The sequence below is a fragment of the Struthio camelus genome, chromosome 1, assembly GCF_040807025.1.
Source record: "Struthio camelus isolate bStrCam1 chromosome 1, bStrCam1.hap1, whole genome shotgun sequence".
Lineage (NCBI taxonomy): Eukaryota > Metazoa > Chordata > Aves > Struthioniformes > Struthionidae > Struthio > Struthio camelus.
In genome coordinates this window covers 82,157,333-82,176,451 of record NC_090942.1, presented here as the reverse complement: position 1 = coordinate 82,176,451, position 19,119 = coordinate 82,157,333, and the positions used below count along the sequence as shown (strand labels likewise).

The window sequence follows — 19,119 nt, the reverse complement described above, 5'->3', positions numbered from 1 at the left end:
CTTTCCTTCTAATCACTGTCACTGTTATCTGCTGATTTTGTATTCCTCTTCATGTTTCCTCAATATTTCATTAATTTTCATCTTCGCTTTCCTATGTTATGTTCTTGATGAAGCACTGCATCGTTTGGCTTTTCAAGTTTCTTATACCTAACTGAAGCTTGGTATACGTGCTTGAATCTGAGCACTGGCCTCTTTTTTTTTTTTTTGGTCTGTTTGTTTGTTTGTTTTTTGTTTGGTTTTTTTTTTTTTTTGGTCTGTGTCAGGTTCAGGCTGAAGAGATACCACACAAAACAAGTATCTTACCACTCTGGTAGGAGTCCAACTTGTATTTCCTTGTTGCACTTTCATTCCCACAGCCCAACATCATAAGTAATTGTAATCATTCATATTCCAGAGATAAACAGAGAGCTCATATTTGTCATGGTCATTCCTGCTGGAATACTGTGTGATTGCCAGCACGCTGGTATGATTGCCATCTTTAGGCATCTGTTTTGGAATCTCGTATGTTTGATGTATTGGTAAGTGTGCTCCTAAATGGTGAGTGATTTTTTCCATGGAGTCAGTTATGATAAGTACTGTTCCCTCAAAGTGTTGACACCACAGTCTGCATGGATGGAATATTTCTTCTCTTGCCTTATGGGCCTTTCATCTGTACCTGTCACTCTGCCAAGGATTTCAAGTCCATCTTCTTCACATTCCATGAGGTTTTTAATAGACTGGATCAGTTCTGTCATGTACTAGTAAGAATTCTCTTCCTGCCAGCAAACTTTTGGGAGTACTGACTTCTACAAACTGGCTCTCATTGGAGCTATTGTATGTGCAAGGGGTCAGCAGTGCTCTTTGCTGAATGGCCATTTTTGCAAAAAGCTTAAATCTGTTTCTCCAACCAATTGTTTTTACGAGGCTGATTGTCAGCTGCCTGTGCTTTATCCAGACTTAGGACTAGGTGACTGTATTAAATCAGAGCATACTGACAGTGCAGTTCCATTGTTTTCTTACCACGTTCATCAGTCAGGCTGTATGCTGTGCTTATATGGTACGTATACTGCAAATGCACCAACGCAAGAACTATCTTTTTGTTCTATATTTGTACAGATTATTTCATTTGTCCTCTGCTCCCCAGCAACACTGTGCTTTATAAGAAGATCAGTTATACATATTATTATACTGGAATCAATAGGTCTTGCTATTTCACAAGGAGTTGTCTTGGCTGATCGTAGAGAGTAAGCTATGCATTTTCCAGAGCTGAAAATAGAAATCATGAGTGCTAGAGCTAAAAATTCAAACTCTGAAGATAAGAGCCATAAAAGACTGTCATCATCTTTGAACCAAATGCAAAAGATGATCCGTCACTCATTAAGTACAAGCAGAAGCATGAAACAACATGAAAACAAGTTTACATCCATGTAGATATTAAACAAGTCTGTGATAAAAGAACATGCCCTGAAGAACAAGACATTAACACAGAGGAGAAGACAAAGATAACTAAGGTTACCTTTCAATACCTAACCTTTAGGATTTGGCTTCTGGAGTGAAGTCTTCATATTAGAAGCTGATTTAGATGCTTCAGGTCTCTCTCTACAATGTCTAAGAGATATAAATTAGTCTCACAGAACAAGATCCTCAAGCGCCAACAAGGTGAGCAGGAAGGCACCAAAGAGCAGCAGTAACATCTCTCTCCCTTTGCAACTGAGATGCCCACTTGTACCTGGGATTCACAGTCTACATGCTTTTTCCTGTAGCTGGTGCGTAAACTGTTTTCTTGTAGTTAATGCCTAAATTATTTCCAAGACTGAAGAGAGGTCATGCTTTTCTTTTAGAAATACTTGGAAATACAAGAAGCTCTTTTATACAACAGATATATTGTAATAGACTATTCAACCATGACATGGAAAACCTAAGCTTCTGACCTTTTCACTGCCAGAGCATACATTTCTATAGTTCTCTTGAGTTGTCTACATAGCAAAAGTAAGCACAGACTGAGTCAGGAGGAGTTACTGCTGCAAAGATAAGAAAAGTAAAGCCAGAGATAACTAGATAAAAGCAGTACTCCTTCTGTTCTGTGCAGAACTCTGCTCGTGCTTCCTGGCTGACCCTTCAAGGCAAGTAATATATATAAAGTTGGGGCCAGCCTGCTCTGTGTGCCAAGACTGAAGCCTCCTTAAACTTCAGATTCACTTCACGTATTTAACACTGCTTAGTTTTACATATATAATCTATGAAAATCTGGCCACTTGTTCCCCCAGTGAACCCAGTGGCTTTGTGTAGTGAACTGCATGAGTCCACAGCCTGCTTCTCTGTAAGGTCACAAGGCACAGCACAGGGGGTAGCGGAAGTGCAAGTCACTGGGGGTGAGGAGAATGACAACTGTTTTTCTTGGAAACCAGGTGTATGGTTTACATACACATGAAATACAGCCTAAATTTTTTTGTTGGTCTAGCCCAAAATCACACAGGAAATCTGCAGCAGAAGACAACCAAACCCTTAAGCACCAGTACAGGGCCTAAAGGGGCATTGCAGTGATTTTGTGTTTGTTTTAGGCAAACCTTCTCTTGATTCAACACATAGGCACTATATAACACATAAGACTAAGAAAGAAACATCAATCTGATAGCTTAAGGAAAGGAATACCTAGAGAACAAAAAACATAGGAAAATTTGAATTTCTTTCAGCCTTGTTAGTCTAAAATGTGAACTGGAACAGAACTAGTGGATATTTAAAATATACATGATATCTAACATAAAATATAAAGTGCCACATTCTTCCCCTGGGGCCGCCAGGGAATTGCACTGTATTGCCAGGGAACTGTGTTTTGAGTAATAGTGGAATTACTCAAGAGAGGAATTAGTCTTTTGGAAATGATTCACCAAATGCTGCCATTGTTTAGTATTTTCCTTGTCACAGGATACAAAGTAAGCATATCTGGAACATAGGAAACATCCTGCAGTATTTCAGCATTAAAAATATCAGTGTTTGAAAGGATCTTGGATTTTTTGAGAGAAATTGACTGGAACATATTTTATTTCAACTGAAATCTTTATCATTTCTGAAGGATGAGCAGCTAAACAGAGATAATTTCTTTTTTCAGATTCCCAGCCAAACAAAGTACTTCTTACACAACACCATTACAAATGTTATTAAAAAAAAACCCTTATTTTTAATAGCACTTGCTTAGATTTTATTCTGTATTATTTTATGCTTAATTTTTCTGCCTTTGAGGGTACTATTTAATATTTATTTGCTTGCAGCAGAAGTACTGTGTATTGAGAAAATACTTGGGAGTGGTATTTTTGGAATACTGATTATTTATTATCAAATACTTAACTTATGCATGTTTAGCTCTTTAGTCAAATTTAAGGACTGATTAATACTACAGCCTATGCTACTGACCTCGCTCTCAGCAGCAAAAAGCCCATTCCACTCACCTATGTCTTAATGGGCTCTGTGGATCATGAGAAAATTCAGTCACCAGAGAGCAGAACAGAGGCACAAGTGCATAAATCTTTACAGTGACATTCAATCTGTTCATCTTTTAGGCCAAAGATCCAGTAAGGAACTTCCTTGAAACTCAGGTGAAATAAGTGTTCCCTGACAAAACCTGAACTGGGGTCAGGCTGCTGGAGAGCTCTGCCTGCTGTTGAATCTCCTGTTAGGGATTTTTGTTCCACACAAATGCACTGTGCATCCCCAGGCTAGAATTTTCTTATGTAGCTCTGTCTAGATGAGAATAAACTGGGAGCTTTTAAAGCAGCATGTATTTTTAAATCCTGGTGCAGACAGACAGAATGGAATTTTAGCACATAATAAGTAGGTAAGATGAATGGTATCTCACATGGAAGACTTTCACCGATTACCCAACTGTATAAAATTCATCACAGAATTGAAAGTCCATTCCTTTTGCCTAGTTTCAAGTTCTGTCATAAATCAACATTCATTCATTAAAGCGTTTGCTAAACACTGTGCCCCTTTGTCATAAACCTAGGCTTAAGTTTGGGTGTATGTCAGTGGATTTATATTTGTATAAATCTAACCTGGCTAGGTCTTCGGTTATGCTTTGTTTTAACACAAAGATTCCAGCTTTCATATATAAGTTTTACCAGAATTAGTTTGAATCTAAGCTCCGAGAGAAACTCAGGGCCTGGCAGCCCCTTTGAAACAATGGTTTAAAAAGCGGCTCACACAGAGTCCGAGGAACAGAAACTGTAAAGTTTCACCTCTCTTTGCTATGTGGCTGGAATGGGTCTGAAACCAGAATCCTGGATTTGATTGTCCCAAACCTTGGAGAAGTTCAGATTCATTAAAAACTTAATACATTGTTCCAACCCCAAATCTGACCACTAATAGCTGTTTTTTACAAAATGGTTCTCTCAAAAAATGTTGTTTGGTTGGACTCAAAACATTTTGCAAGAATGTTTTTATTCCAAAGAAATTCTAAAGGAGAAAGAAAATGAATAGAGTATTTCAATAACGTCAGAAAGATTTGCTTTGATATTTGTTTAAATGTACTTACTGTGATTCATTACATCAATATTTTGGTAACTTTTTTATTATAATAAGTCACAGTGACATATTCTGGCATTACTGAAATATTTAGCTTAGGTGAAATTTTGATCTAAATGCTGTCATAATAAAGGGAAACCACACGCACATGGCTACGAAAACTGACCTACCCAAGATTTCAGCACAGACCTACAATTCAATTTGCTCATGTGGAGGGCAATACAGACACAGGGGTCCACTGACTTCAGGAGAGACTCTTAGGGCTAACCCTGCATAGGATCATGCTGCACATTTGGTCAGATATGCTTACTGATGTTCAACATAGGCAGGGACATAACTCAGATGGCTAACCTAATGTGTTTGACTTTAGCTGTAGCAGATAAGAAGTGCTTTGCGCAGCACTGGTCTCTCCCATGGTTGGGACAGACAGGGTCTGGGCTAGAAGCAATCCTTTGCTGCAGAGCTCTGCATCACTGTGGCAGCATCACAGAGCATTGCTCCTGCCACATCTGTGCATCTGGGAGTGCACCTCACCTCCATCCCATAATCTACTCAGGAAAGGGAAGGCCCAGAGGCATGTGTCCACCTGATCATACGCGCTTCACCATGGTCGACGGAGCAGAACAAAGGAGAAACTTTCAAAGACAGGCACTAAACTTGGCTAGGAAATAGTAACTAACAACACTTTCTTTCGTAAGACATCATACAATATTAAGGCCTAAGCTTCAACTTGACCCAGGACACTGACTATGGTCTCATATTCCCCCTTCAGGGCTGCTAGAAGACACCCAGTAGAGAAGCAGAGGACAAGAGCAGTACGGACAACAGACGACCTACGAACAAAGCCAAGCTGGTCATGCAGGGTAGTTTCAGACAGGCTGACCTGACAAAGGAATCAAAGCCTTTGCACTGTTAGTCCAGTTCAGGAAAGCTTTCCTGTATTATATAAATCAGTCTTCTCTCTGGCATTTACATATTCCCAGTACTAGAACCACTTATTCGGTATATGTTAAATAAAATGATAGATGCACATTGATATTTGGGATCATATATGGAAAAGATGTTTGCATTTTGTTTAGATTTGGCAAAAAAGGAGTTAATGCCTGGTGACTGCTTTGTGCCAGGAAGCTCTTGGATTGTGCCATTATCACTGCCAGCCCAGGTGGAAAACTTCAGGTACGGTTTTCTGTTTATAACAAGTATTATTAATAAGATCATTCTCCTCCTTTGTGGCAGGTACATTTACAAATCTTTCAGTAAAAGGGATAAAAAGACGTCTGTGTTCTCACAGAAAACAGGTAACTGCCAGTTTGTAAGATATTTGAGAAGACTGATGAAAAGAATTACTACATAATATGAAGTGCTGGTCTGATACTGAGCAGAGACATCTTACTAACAGTAAATGTCTCTTGGTCCCTCCCTGTAGAGCACATGGAACAGTCGGGCTCCGGTTTGCAGGTAAGACTTGAATATTTCCTTCTTGCAAAATTTTTGTGATTTAAAACTTCATCTTTACGTTATATTTATGCATTTCCCACAGAAAAGTCAAAGTCAAATTATGAGGCAGGTGGCAGAAGACTCTGAAACTTAGCAGACAAAACTTTTTAGTTTTTAAAGTAAATTCCTGCAAGCAGCCTTATATATTGGACAGTCTCTTTATGTTTCATTAAACTTCCTCTGCAGCTATTCATGCTCTTGTAATTTATTCAGAAACAGAGACCGGACAAAGAATTACAATTCATGCAAAGGAAAAAGGGCTGCTGGATGAGGCACACCGCAGGAGCACAGAATAAATACATGAAGGCAAAAACATGAAAAACATGTCTCTTCATAAAAACTATGAAGAGAAAGAAAGACTAGCATTGTGTCTGTTGCCAAATGGTGTCAAACTGAAAAGAGATTTAAAATGTACATTGAAATCACAGATCTGTACAAACCATGACCGGTTACTCAAGCTCAATCCTGCAAATATATATTTAAATATTACACGTGGCGAGCACTCTCACTTACTGCCGCTGCTGACTGCCTAAACTGAAGTAAAAGGTGTTTGAAACTTTGTTACCTTATTCAAAATGTGATGGCAGAGAATGACTTAGTGAAAGATCTGCAAGATGCTTTGATGCTCAGACACGTTCACGCTCTGTTCTTGCACTTTACCTGGTCAGAGCCCACTGAAATCGAAGGAATCATACGGTAATTGAGGTCCATCTAACTGAAATATGTCACAGGACTGCTCCTTTAACCGCTTTTTTCCTGGAAAGGAGGAAGTAATCATATTCATTATTTATATCCAAACTTTGCAAGGTGTTAAACATATATGAAAATATACAGGAGCGGAGATGGCGTAATTTTGATGTAACGGCAAATAGATCTACTGTTACTATCAAGGTTACCTATTACCGCTCATTTTTTTGTTCATGCAGATAATCCTATTTATATCAAAGGACGAAAGACATATTCAGTTTTACCCCATATAAATACTTGTTTTACATCAGTTTAATCCCTTTGTTCCATGTTTCCTTAAGTTATTCAGAACCTTTTAGATTTCTCAGCTTGGAGAAATGGGAAGAGGAGGAGTGAGGAAAGCAATCAGGACTCAACATTTTTGCACACCAGACTTACAGAACAAGATAGATCCAGAATTCATACTACATCCTGGAGGTAATGCCACAATGCAAATTCAGATTTTAAAATTTCAACATTTTGACTGTGCTCCATAGCAAATGATGCCTTGTGAATATTCTGAAAACTGAAGCAAAAATTATTTTAGAAAAATATACTGTCAGAAATGCTTGGGGCAATGCTAGGTAAATGCCTGAAAACATCCCTATGCAGTCCACTGAGTGCAAACCAGCAGGTGTACTGAAACATATTTAAGATTTTCCATAGTGACTTTCACATAGAGATGAAGATAAAGGAAAGCACATCAGACTACCAAAAGCAAATAAAACACCAGTACCAAGAGCAGAGCTGTTTTTCAGGACAGAGGCTTAAAGAATAACCCACTTAAGCTCTCACTTACCAATTTCTCCACAACAGACATGCAACCTGGATAAAAGCAGACATTTATTTGGCTTCCTGATTATAGCCAGTATTTCCGCTGAATAAATGAAGGCCTTGCTCTTACATCAACAGGAGCTAACTTGTGTAGAGCCCCTTTACTTTCCAGGGATCTCCATCAGGCACAAAATTATGCATGTATTAACTCATTTCTGAAATAGGGGCCTTGTTTTGCAAAACAAAGACTAGCTACAATGACTAAGGAATTAAAATGAGTTTGAAGCCCCCATTCATATCATTGTTCTATACTTTATGTGGAGCTGGGGAAATTCCTTGATCCTAATCTTGAAGAAAAAGTTTCCTTCTAAAGTATTTTTATATATTCCACACACAATTCTTATTGCAGACAACTGCATTTCTACCTAATTCCCTCCACCTCTCTATATAGTCCATTGAGTTTCAATGAAATGCTGTATAGCAACATTTTAAAGCCTTTCTGTATGCTGCCTTGCATTCAGAAGTGGGAGCCAGGGATTACATTGAGTTCTTCTAAGAAATAAAACACTCAGTTTCAGGTTTCACAACAGGTGCTTGAAAAATTGACTTCCTAAATACCAACTATATTTTCTTTCTTGCCCTCTCACAGGCCTTTTCCAAGCCTTGAACATAAGCAGAAAAAGCCATATAGACGGTTCAATATTCTTAATCTTATGGAAGATTAGGGACAGGACTTTGACTATTTATCTAGTCCGGAGTAGGCTACAGACTTCTACAGTCATATTCATCCATTGCTAGATCATCAAAATAAAATAGTATTCTTTTTACATTCAAAGCAGAGTAGAAAAGAGGAATGAAGTTTCCACCTCTGGCTGGGAGACAGAATTAGATAATCCCGTTTGTTAATAAAGATGGAAAATACATTTTCAGTTGCCAGATAATTCAAAAATAACAAGAAAATAAATTGAGCCTCTTCTTCTGTGTCAAGTGTAATAGTGAGCCTGAACAAAGTGGCAGACCTACCTGCTCTCAGGGGGCTGGACTGCATGCTTTTGGAGCCGAGGTAAAACAATCTCCTGTATTTACCATTATTCACTGCACATTAAGGATGTCTGGATAGTTTGAGCTTAGAAGGACAAGAGATACAAACTTGGGATCACAGAAACAAGCTCAAAGCAGCCTGTGTTTGTTACTCTCAAAAACTGTCTCCAAATAATTCATTTACAGAACAAATAATAATAACTGTTATAATCCTATGTAGTTTACATGGCTGCTTCCTTCCAGCAACTGCCCAAACAGCATCATGGGAATAGTTTGGAAAAACCATCCCCTGGCTCATTTCCCTGGCCGAGTTAGCAGTATCCTCACCACACAAGAGTTAGTCCCTTAAAATGCTGGTCCAAACCTCAGTGCGTCTGCGGAGGAGAAAGCACAGCCACGAAGCCCATTACATTGAAGAGATGGTTCTGCTGGTGGCACTGGCAGAAGTGCTGTTGGTTCTCGGTTTGGCTGCGGAGTCAGACTCCCTCTGCTCACCAACTACTTTTTACAAAAACTGCTGGATCCGACGCTTCCCAGGTCTTCTGATCGACCTGCAGGAATCACAGCGGAGGGGAGCCCAGGTGCTGAAGATTTATTCCGAAGTCTCATCCCAACAGTGCAGCAGAACCTGCTGCCTCCTGAAGAACGGTGAGTGTTTATTATGAAGATTGTGATGGATATTAAATTATGTATTTTTAGATAGGAGGAAAAACATTTTGGTCAATTTTTTTGCCAGTATTCTTTTATATGAAGAAGAAATAATGCAGAAAAATGGAGCAGCATCTATTTTTTGAAGCAAGAAAGCAAAGGTACATTGTAGCTGTTCTCCTGTCTTCTCTTCAGTCCCATAGAAAGGCATTTGATAATCTGAATTTGTTTTGGAAGACTACACTAGAAAGACATGAAAATCTTAGGGTCTGCCTCTGAAATTTTAGATGTCTATTACAAAATGTCTGCGCAATGCTAACATTAAAACAATAGCACTTCAATAAGCATATCACCACCTACTCCTATAGAGAAAAAATATATTCTGTTATCAGTGACACTGACTCCAACAGGACTCTTCTTCATGGAGTATGGTACTAGGCTATAATATGGTGGGGCGGAAGAGGGAATACAAAATTTGGCTTTCTCTGAGATACAAGAATACTCAGTTTTTTGGAGAGAGCACTCTCTTGTTCAATGTTTACACCACGTTTCTGGTCCAACCTCTGTATAACATCAATATGAGCAATACAGCGAAGACCTAGCAGCTATTCAGCTTGCGATTCCTTTCCTCCCTTTCCCCGAGTCTTATACATTTAGTCTCAGAATAAAAATTTAAAAATTTCATTGCTTGTCTTAAAGCCCTAGGACTCTACTTGCTCTGTATTGCTGCACTCGCTTTAGGAGTGAATTGTAGGAGTGTACTGAAGAGTGCTTCTCTGGTGTCTGAATTTGACTGCAAAATTCAAGACTCGAAGGGTTTTTGGGTGTGGAGGATGATAGCGGCCTGCCAGTTAATGGAAATTGTCAGTATAGGTTTTGAGGACATTCTGAATTAATTATGAGCTTGACCACCTAACACTGAGATAGCTAACAAAACTGCCAGAAGCATTACTGGGAGAAGTCAACTTCTGTCTTAATTACTGTGATGAAAGCAATTATGTACATTTCAGTAATGTTTTTTTTCCTATTTAGCCAATGAACTTTTTGTCATAAAACACAGGACTAGGTATCTTATAGAAATAAGTAATGGTACCTGGAACCTTGTTTTTATAATCTTATATAGTCAAACATGATTTTCTTATAGTCTTAGCAAAAATACATAGACATTAGATGGCATTTTAAAGATATACTTTAAAACAGCTGGTAGTTCCGATATAGTCCCAAGGAGACAGATGTTGTCACTATCACAAATTCTATTGCCAAAAAATGTGCTAATTAAGATTTCAAGAAATAAAGATTTATAAGGAGTTTTATAAGAGAGTTTTATTTGCTGGATTCTCAGTAATAGCAAAGTTAGTAAAAGCTCATCTTACAAGATAAAAATAATTTTTGAAATAATTTTAAAACAAACAATAAAATTTGCTGCTTATATCCCTTCAAAGGAATAAAAATATTTTATAGCATGCTTAGAATTTTTATGCTGACCAAAGAGCTGTCCTTCCTTATCAAAAAAGGTTTTGACTTATTTTTCTTACTGTATTTTATGCAATAACATCCATCACACATCCAAAAGAGAATATATTTGCAGACAACAGAGTTCTTCAAATAAGACTTCTTTTTCTAATATTTAATAGTATTTTCATAAAGTTTGCAAAGTAATCACTGAAATGAAAAGCATTTTTTGAATTATACTGTGCTGAAAATAAAAAGGAATTTCTAAAGACCCTACAACTTTGTGCATGTTTGTGTAGGAAGTGGGAAAATTTTGGAAGTTCTCACTCCTCCCTCCAAGCAAATACATGTATTTTCAGGTGTCTTATATATTCTTAAATCAGATAGCCTTTATATTAGCCAACCCACACAGTCTTCATATATGATAGTAAAAACAAACATAAAATATGCTATTAGCATAAAACTTCTATCTTTAATAAAATCCAGAACACTGTCTATCTGGGTCTGAAGGCAAGGGTACTTACTGCTACAACATGTGATAAAAATGAAGAATAGTTTGGGATTTTTTTTCTCAAGGAAAATCATCGATGTGAACAAAAATCTGAATATTTTGATTTTCAAACAATGACTTCATAATATCACATTATTAGTGTTTGCAATAATCTTTGAATAAGACGTATCACAGAAAAGCAAATACTACACAGGTATTTCACACCAATATTTGAAGGGCTTTGTCTTTTAGACTGTTAACTTATGCTAAAAAGGATACAAAAAAGTTTATGATGCTAGAACTATTTTTGTATTCAGAAAATTATTCTTAAAAATAGTGACTGGATTTTACATTGCCTTTTCCATGGAAGTGAATACACTTTGTATATCACTTGTAAAAATGCCTGCAGCAAGAAATAGATCAAAATATTTATGTAGTGACTAAAGATGCCTCCTTAACCCTGCAGATTATATGTAGTCTTTTGAATAAAAATGTAATCCCTGTAAAATTATCACTCTGTCTTCCACAAGACAGCTTCTTCTGCTGTTTGTATAATCATAACCTTCCTTGCACCAAGTTTAACTTCCTAAGAATATACTCTTAAGCACAAGTTTCTATGACAAATAAATGATGAAACTTAACTGCAGTTAGATATAGGACATGAAAACAATGTAAGTGAAGGAAAAATTGCTGCTTGTCCTCTTTGTTTCAGAGTTTATGTCAAATCATATCACTACCTGCCTTTCATTAGAGTTTAAGATCCCAGTTTTATCGGTACATACTACTGTTTTTTTCCAGCTGGGCAGACAACTTTGATCTTTATATCCAAAGGAGCTAAAAACCACAAGACAATATAAACTCTGTAACAGCACTTCTGCTATCATCCGTCCTTTCCATAATGCTGCTGAATCTGTATTGTTCAGACAGACAGAGTGCATTTTTGTTGCAAATACTTAAACTGCATGGCACACATTTTTTGAAAGCAACAGTTCTCTCTTATGACAGGTAAGTTCATTATAACTGGAAAACTTGCTTCCAAGCTGTAGGTTTACTGTATGATGCAGTATACAGGCTACTAAATGAAAAAATATTTAAGTAATAGAGAAAAGATAGTAGGGCTGGATTTAGTGTATATTCTTCTTTTTTTTTGTATTTGTGGATAGTTAAGACTTTTTTTTTTAGGATAACATAAAATGGAAAGAATTGCATGATTTTTCCATTATACATTGTGGAAGTATTACAAATTAGTTTAATTACTTACAAATATGATGATAATGGTTGGCATAAGCACCTAGGTTTATAAAGCTAAGTAGCTTCTGAATAATTTAGGTAAAATGAAGATTTTTGTTAATGGTGCTACGTGAATATACTTTAACTAAAATGCTTCTTTTCCAGTATTAACAAAAATCATGGAACTATGTTAAGAAATGTTTGGCTGAAGTAACTTTTCAGCTCTAGTAATCCACATGTTCCAATCAGAGTTACACAAAGAAAGACGCATAAGCATCTTACCTTAAAAGCTCATTTCATAAATACATTGCCCAAGTTAGGCTCAGGATGAATGCTAGAATTTTCTCAAGTGCAAAGCCTGAGACTCCCAATCAGTATCAGAAAAGTTCTCTTTAGCATTTTTAGTGATTTACAGGCTTTTCTGCTATTTAATGTTTCCTCAGACCTGGCAATACTCTTTTAATTTTAAGTAGCCATGTTCGTTCAGGTATGGAGGTTACATTCAAGGCAGGAAAGAGGAGATTAGGTTAAAAAAAAAAAGGGCAAAAAACCAAAAACGTCCTCTAATTAAACCAAAAACTAACTATGATCCTGCCTGCTCCAAATAGACTGATATCATAAAAGAAAATTAACTTTTGACTAGATATTTACCTTTTGAGGCATTGTAAGACTCTGAAAGAAGAACGTTTTTTGATATAGTGTGACATAAACATAAAACTTTCAAAGGCATCTAATTAAATTGACTTCTAAGCCCTTTTTCCAATCTTTTGAAAATTGGCTTTCAGGGACAAGTTGTTAATGCATTTTTTCATTATTGTTTTAGCCTTGATTTCTGATGTGGGAAGATAGAATTGAATTTCCCAACATAAATCAAGAATTGTCTAAACTAAATCTATACTCTTTGTTCACAGCACAATAGCACAGGGCAAACAAGGGAAAGGATTGGGAACTGACAGTAAGGCAGGATGCTGCTTACTGCAGTTCAGCGGATGGTTGTAATAGTCTGGGTGAAATAAGTGGTTGCAGTCCAGTGTCAAGCAGACAGGTATCCGTAATACCACAGCAAACAGCTTAAAGCTGTCTTCTGTGATAGCTTTACTTTTAGAAATAATCCACTCCCTGCAGCTGAGGTGTGATGGAAGGGACTGTGTGAGAAAACTGGTAGCAGGACTACAAGCCACAGTGTGTCAGTTCTGTAAATTAATTTAATCAGAGACACATTTGGAATTCAAGTAGCCATTCTATCCCTTTCGTCTAGATGTAAAATAAGAGTATAGTCCTAAATAGTTCTACTTTTCTGACCATGGGTTTAATTAGTTTGTAAGATAATGAGAACCACAGATTTTAAAGCACTATGTAACTGTCCAGTATTATCGCTCTTCACAGAAGTACTTTTTCACAGAATGGTTGAGGTTGGAAGGGACCTCTGGAGATCATCTAGTCCAACCCCCCTGCTCAAGCAGGGTCCAAGCTCTTCTACTGTTAAATAATGTAGTAACATGCAAAATACAAAGGTCATGGGGCTGACAAACTGAGCTTTATTCTTTTCTCGTTATAGTTTCCTGCAATCTAGCAGTGTTCTACCACGGAGCTCCTCATGAGAACATGAACTGCCTGCACGTGTCTTGCCCAGCACTGGAAAGCTGCATACTAAAGGCTAGAATCAACACCATTTTGTACAACATCACAACAGGTAATCAGGCATTGCGTGTATAAAGGCTGAAAACACAGCAACTATAAGAAATGATAATATTTTACTAGGTCAGTTGTTATGCTAAAAGATCTTCTTAAGTAATACACATAACGCTAAAAATGTATCAAAGCGTTTTTTCCTATTTCATTAATATACTTACTTCAGAGAATACTAACCCTCTTTCTTCCTGCCATTCACCATTGGACCTGGAGGATACACTCTGCTTTCAAGAGTCATGTTCTAAGATGAGTATCTAATGAATATTTGTTTATGATTTAATAGGGATTGATCCAGATCTTCTTATTTTTGAGAAACTGACACCAAAAGAGCCAAATACTCACTCCTCACTGAACAAATACAAAAGGCAAAACAGTACAAAGATGACTGAGCTGGAAAGATGCCAGCAAACTAATGTCACATCAAGTTCTCTTCTACCCCAAGCTCCATCTTCTACCACTAGCCACAGCTTAATATCAGACAGTTACACATTCACCACAAGCCTGATGGTCCAAAAAACTAAAGTTACCACTTTGTCCAGGCGAGAAACTTTTCCACTGGATGACCATTTTGCTACGAAGACAAGCACGACTTCAGTAAGCACCAGGTCTATCGCCAGCTCAGACCACAGGACTGTACCTTCAACTGTGATATCTAAGTCTACCGAGGTGTTATCCCACGTGCCCACTCCTCCTCGTCTGAACAGCAGTAAGCAACATTTTAACGATACCAAAGGCTACAGCGGTAGGAACTATACTTCAGATAATGAGGCACCCGCTTGGGAGGCTGTAGCTCTGGGTGTCTGGTTGATTCCTGTCATTCTTTGCTCTTCTCTCATCTTCCTTTGCTGTTGTACTGTTGTTCTTGCAGCAGGGTGTTGCAGAAAGAGAAGAGGTCAGTATAAGCCCATAAGGAGAGGAAGAACAGTGAATAAACCGTTCATAAAATATACTACTGTCAAAAGTAGTTTGTAAAATCATCCTTGTTTTGGAACAAACAGTTTTTTGAAAATGAATTGTATATACCAGCTTATTTCTTACATGTTTCTTTTACAGAACAAAAGATAATTTTTACTGATAGTTTCAGCATCTTTCGGTTGTAATTTCATTCTCATGAGACAAAATTTTCATCTCTCTTCAGGGAAGTGGTATACACCCCATAGCTCCCACTGTGTATTTGGAGGTGTTTGAGCACATTTGGGTTTATAATCTGACTCAGACTAATGCCTAACAAACAGTATATACTTTCTATAACTTAAGAGACCTGGTTCCCTGCAGTGTTACATAACCTTCCCCTCACATTGACTAACCTGAGAAAATTAAATAATAATGCAATCAGGTAAACTAACTGATTGAACTTTTACAGCATCATAAAAGAGTCATATAATTCTAATCATCCTTTAATCACCTCAGATCTAGTTGTTCTATAAAAACTCTGTTTATATTCTCCAATTAAATTCTACAGACAGGGTGTTTTCCCCTCGTTTATCCCCAATACTGAGACCAAGTAATTCAGCCAGCACTTTTTACTTCTTTAAGAACAATAAACCCCAAATCCCCAAAACTACCAAATCCCATTAACTCATACCCAAACAGCTGATCATTCAAACTTGCTTTATTTTCACCCCACTTCTCACTTCACTCTTCTAGTATCACTTCAGATGTTTTCTAAGTCCTCCCAAAAACACCTTCAGACTTTTACTGCTTTTGTAAATTTACTTGCTCTGCAGTGCGTTCCAAAATTCCTTCTGTTATTGGCTAAGTAAGGGATAAATGTGGCTGACCAAGAGTTGTTCATACCTTGCTATTAGTGTCAACCTGTGTTGTCCACCTTGACTTGCTTTTTCTTGACTACTTATAATTATTGTTTACATGTTTAGCTATTTAGAATAGGGACATTCATTTAATATATCTAGCACAAAAGGCATTGGAAGTTCTAGAAGTTAGCATTATAATAAAACAACTTTTTTGTTTCCTCATCCTGTACACTGCATTCATAAAAATGCTCCTCCTAAATATAAATCAAGCAACTAGATCAACAGGGTTGCAAACTATTTCCTTGCCTTACCATACTTAGGAAGTTTGCTTAGCAAAGCAAACATTTTCAGTGGTAACCAGGATTGTTCTTCATCTTGTAAACTTGTTGATGTTTCCGAGCTCCTCACTTTCTTCACTTACTGCAAGAAGTTTATTTCCCAGAGAAGTGTAAATGATGCAAAAAGAAAAAATCAAAAATGAAATCGATAGTCACATGTCTATGCAGAACATTATTTAAAAACTAGTAAGATTCATGGAATTTTCAAAGACAAAAGCAATGAGGTTATAAGGCCACATGAATACCTAATTACAATTGAGGAGGTCAGTCTGAGAGAAAAAGACCTCCTTAAAATTATGTTTTAGTACACATCGATCAGCAGTGTAGCTTAGGAAACAGAAGTTTAAAAAACCTGTCAGTAGTCTTTGATTGAACTTCTATGCTAAATTATATGTAATAGAAAAGGGATAGACACAGGGATAAGAAGAACATTTTAAACTTTTCTAAAGGAGGGTTTTTCTTAATCAGTTGAAATAACAAGCAGTTTCTTCCATTTTAGCTAAAAAATATTATAATTAAGTATGATTTGTTTTTAAGGGCAGTTCTATGCTTTTATGTAAAGTAATGTATCTCTAGAGCTGTACACATGGCAAAAATGTACTTCAGATTTGAATAACTCCCTCTTTATCATCAGAATGCACTTTTCTAATTCATCATGTGGCTGGGTCTACGACATTGTCTTTGTTAAATTGTCACTAAAGATATTCACAATGGAAACCTCAGTTAAGAATAATGAGTCCCCCATGGCTCTTCACTGTTAGAGGAAGCTGGCATGCATTATTTTCCAGGAGGAAGAACTAGGTGAGAGGAAGCAAGGTATTTTGCATTGTATCAAAAGATGAATATGGTCATTCTGTGAATAAAGAATGTATCTCTTATGTGTTTTTCATCTTAAGGTAATCTTAATGGAACTGTCCCTGAAATGGAGAACTCTCAGATATGATTCACTTCATTAGAACACATAGGCACGTGCATGTCAGAGGAGAAAATCAGTCCCTCAGTCTGCAAAGTTTTATATCCTGTCACCACAACTTACACCACAAAATGGTGATGTGCACCAACACCTTCAGTATGGTTTTTGTTTAACTAGGAGCTGCAGACCATTTAGTTCAGAATTCCCACTGCGCAGTGCTCTGTCGTCCGTTCTCTGCCCAAGTCGAATTCTGAAGGAAACGGTCATTGCTCACTGAAACCTCTTTCTGTTAAAGACTGACGTAGGCATAGCTCATTCCCATTTAGGAAGTCTTATCCAGGAAATGAAAGGTCTGCAAAACTGATGTTTTGATCTTTATCACAGCCAAAGTCTAGATACTTCTCACAGCATGACAACCTTGATCAAATACATTAAACAAACAAACTGATTAATCACATGCTCCATGTCAAGTTGTGGTACTCTCCACTTCACTCAGTACTGGTAACAAGCACATTTTGTCAAGGGATTCTCTCACAAAACCCTTTAGTGAGCATTCTCATGTCAGTTTGTAATGAAAAGACTTTAAAAATTAGATATTTCTCCCTGTAATTTTTAAAATCATGTAACCAAGGAAAACACATTTGAAAACCAACCTGCATTTCAAATGTAAAGATATATCAAAAGCAGGTCTAAAATACAGCTCGTTACCTTTCTGCTTGTCTATTTGCTACCACACTAATAAACATCTAAAATAATGCAGTAATATAGCAATGTTTCATCCAGTTGTCTCTTTAATATGGTCAAGATAAATCACTATGGCAAAGTGCATATTTTGCTGCCAAAGGATGGCTCAGTAAAAACTTCACTTTGAAGAACATTGTAATTTTATAAGATTAACAGTTAAGAAGCCTAAACCTAAACCCAGATACTCTGTAAGAGAACTAGATCTGCACCCTGGGATGCTTTTCTTCAGACTGAATGGAGCCATTCTCTCCTAAAGTTCTGCTTGTGTTCAGATCATAGCTCCCAACCAAAGAGAAGGTATGTTACTTGAGAAATTAAGACATCTCAAACTACGCAAACTTTATTTTCAGGAACTTGCAGCACAGAATTCCAAATACAATTTATCTTGAAAATCAGGGAAAATGCTAAAATATTTATTGCTCAGTGCTCTTGCCTGGGGATGACAAGTACTGTGTTGCAGGATGAGTAGGCTATGTAATTCCATGTTATTTTTAGCATGCAGGATTCACATGCAGGCAGCTTAGTCAAATTCAGATAGTGAAAATCTCTTTCTGTTTACCTAAAAATTCCTCCAGTTTTAACTAGATAATCTGTGTTTCATTTTTCTTAGCCTAGAGTTTTGCCAAGCACTGCTGAATATTAGTTACTTTCAATTACACAGGCATATATATTTTGTATTATAATTAGTTGTTTCCTACTTCAGGAGTTTTTTTATATGAACGTCAATTTTTGTTTCTTCTTCCAGGTTTTAAAGAAAAGGGATTGAACAACATCTCTTTCTACCTGCCCCACATAAGAAATAAGTAAGAAGATTTGCAGAACTGTGTGACAGTGTGAGGTGACAGTATTGTAACAGTGCCTTTTATATATTAACTTATTACGCTGAAAAGAGTATATTTCTGATTCAACTGGTTATTTAATCATATGTATAAATAGGGGAAGTCTCTTAAATTCATAACGCAGTATAGCTCAACTGGAGTCAAATGAGCGAGATCTGTCCGTGTCAAGGCAACATAGCTAATGTGCTATCAATAATGGATAGGTAACACTCAAAAGACAGGAAACATCAGAAGTGAACTTGAACATGGGACAATTCTCTCTTCTTCCTGTACTATTAAGGTATTAGCATTCTCAGTGAGAGTGCTCAGATAAGTATCATGGAGTTTAAAGGAAAACTGAGACATGCTCTAACATTTTGCAATACCTTCATTATAAGAGACTTGCACCAATTTCATTGTCCCCAAATCCTTAGTATCTTTTCTTATCCTGACCTTTCTTCCTATTCAGGCTGATACCTGAGTGCCTCATGAAACATTTGCT

The 19,119-nt window shown here is 37.0% G+C and overlaps 1 protein-coding gene across 5 annotated transcripts; it reads left to right on the top strand.

The window, feature by feature from the left end:
* The first annotated feature begins 1,501 nt into the window (after nucleotides 1–1,501).
* Nucleotides 1,502–18,745, top strand: MANSC4 (MANSC domain containing 4). Of its 5 annotated transcripts, none has more exons than XM_009678695.2 (4): nucleotides 1,502–9,186; nucleotides 13,917–14,051; nucleotides 14,334–14,756; nucleotides 18,545–18,745. In XM_009678695.2, exons 1-4 carry the CDS (start codon nucleotides 8,889–8,891, stop codon nucleotides 18,604–18,606), a joined length of 918 nt encoding a protein of 305 aa, XP_009676990.1. In that variant the 5' UTR covers nucleotides 1,502–8,888; the 3' UTR covers nucleotides 18,607–18,745. The 5 variants fall into 5 exon arrangements, with proteins under 5 accessions (XP_009676990.1, XP_068809444.1, XP_068809450.1 ...); XM_068953343.1 differs by lacking the exon at nucleotides 18,545–18,745 and having other exon boundaries at nucleotides 1,502–1,745; nucleotides 5,273–9,186; nucleotides 14,334–16,125; XM_068953349.1 differs by lacking the exon at nucleotides 18,545–18,745 and having other exon boundaries at nucleotides 1,502–5,958; nucleotides 7,026–9,186; nucleotides 14,334–16,125.
* Nucleotides 18,746–19,119: the final 374 nt, after the last annotated feature.

Excerpts from the sequence above, each read along its gene's own strand:
- MANSC4 (XM_068953343.1), top strand. The coding sequence starts at position 8,889 with ATGCTGGTCCAAACCTCAGTGCGTCTGCGGAGGAGAAAGCACAGCCAC. Across the intron at positions 9,187-13,916 it reads CTGCTGCCTCCTGAAGAACG|TTTCCTGCAATCTAGCAGTG; the intron begins GTGAGTGTTTAT and ends TTCTCGTTATAG. Across the intron at positions 14,052-14,333 it reads TTTGTACAACATCACAACAG|GGATTGATCCAGATCTTCTT; the intron begins GTAATCAGGCAT and ends ATGATTTAATAG.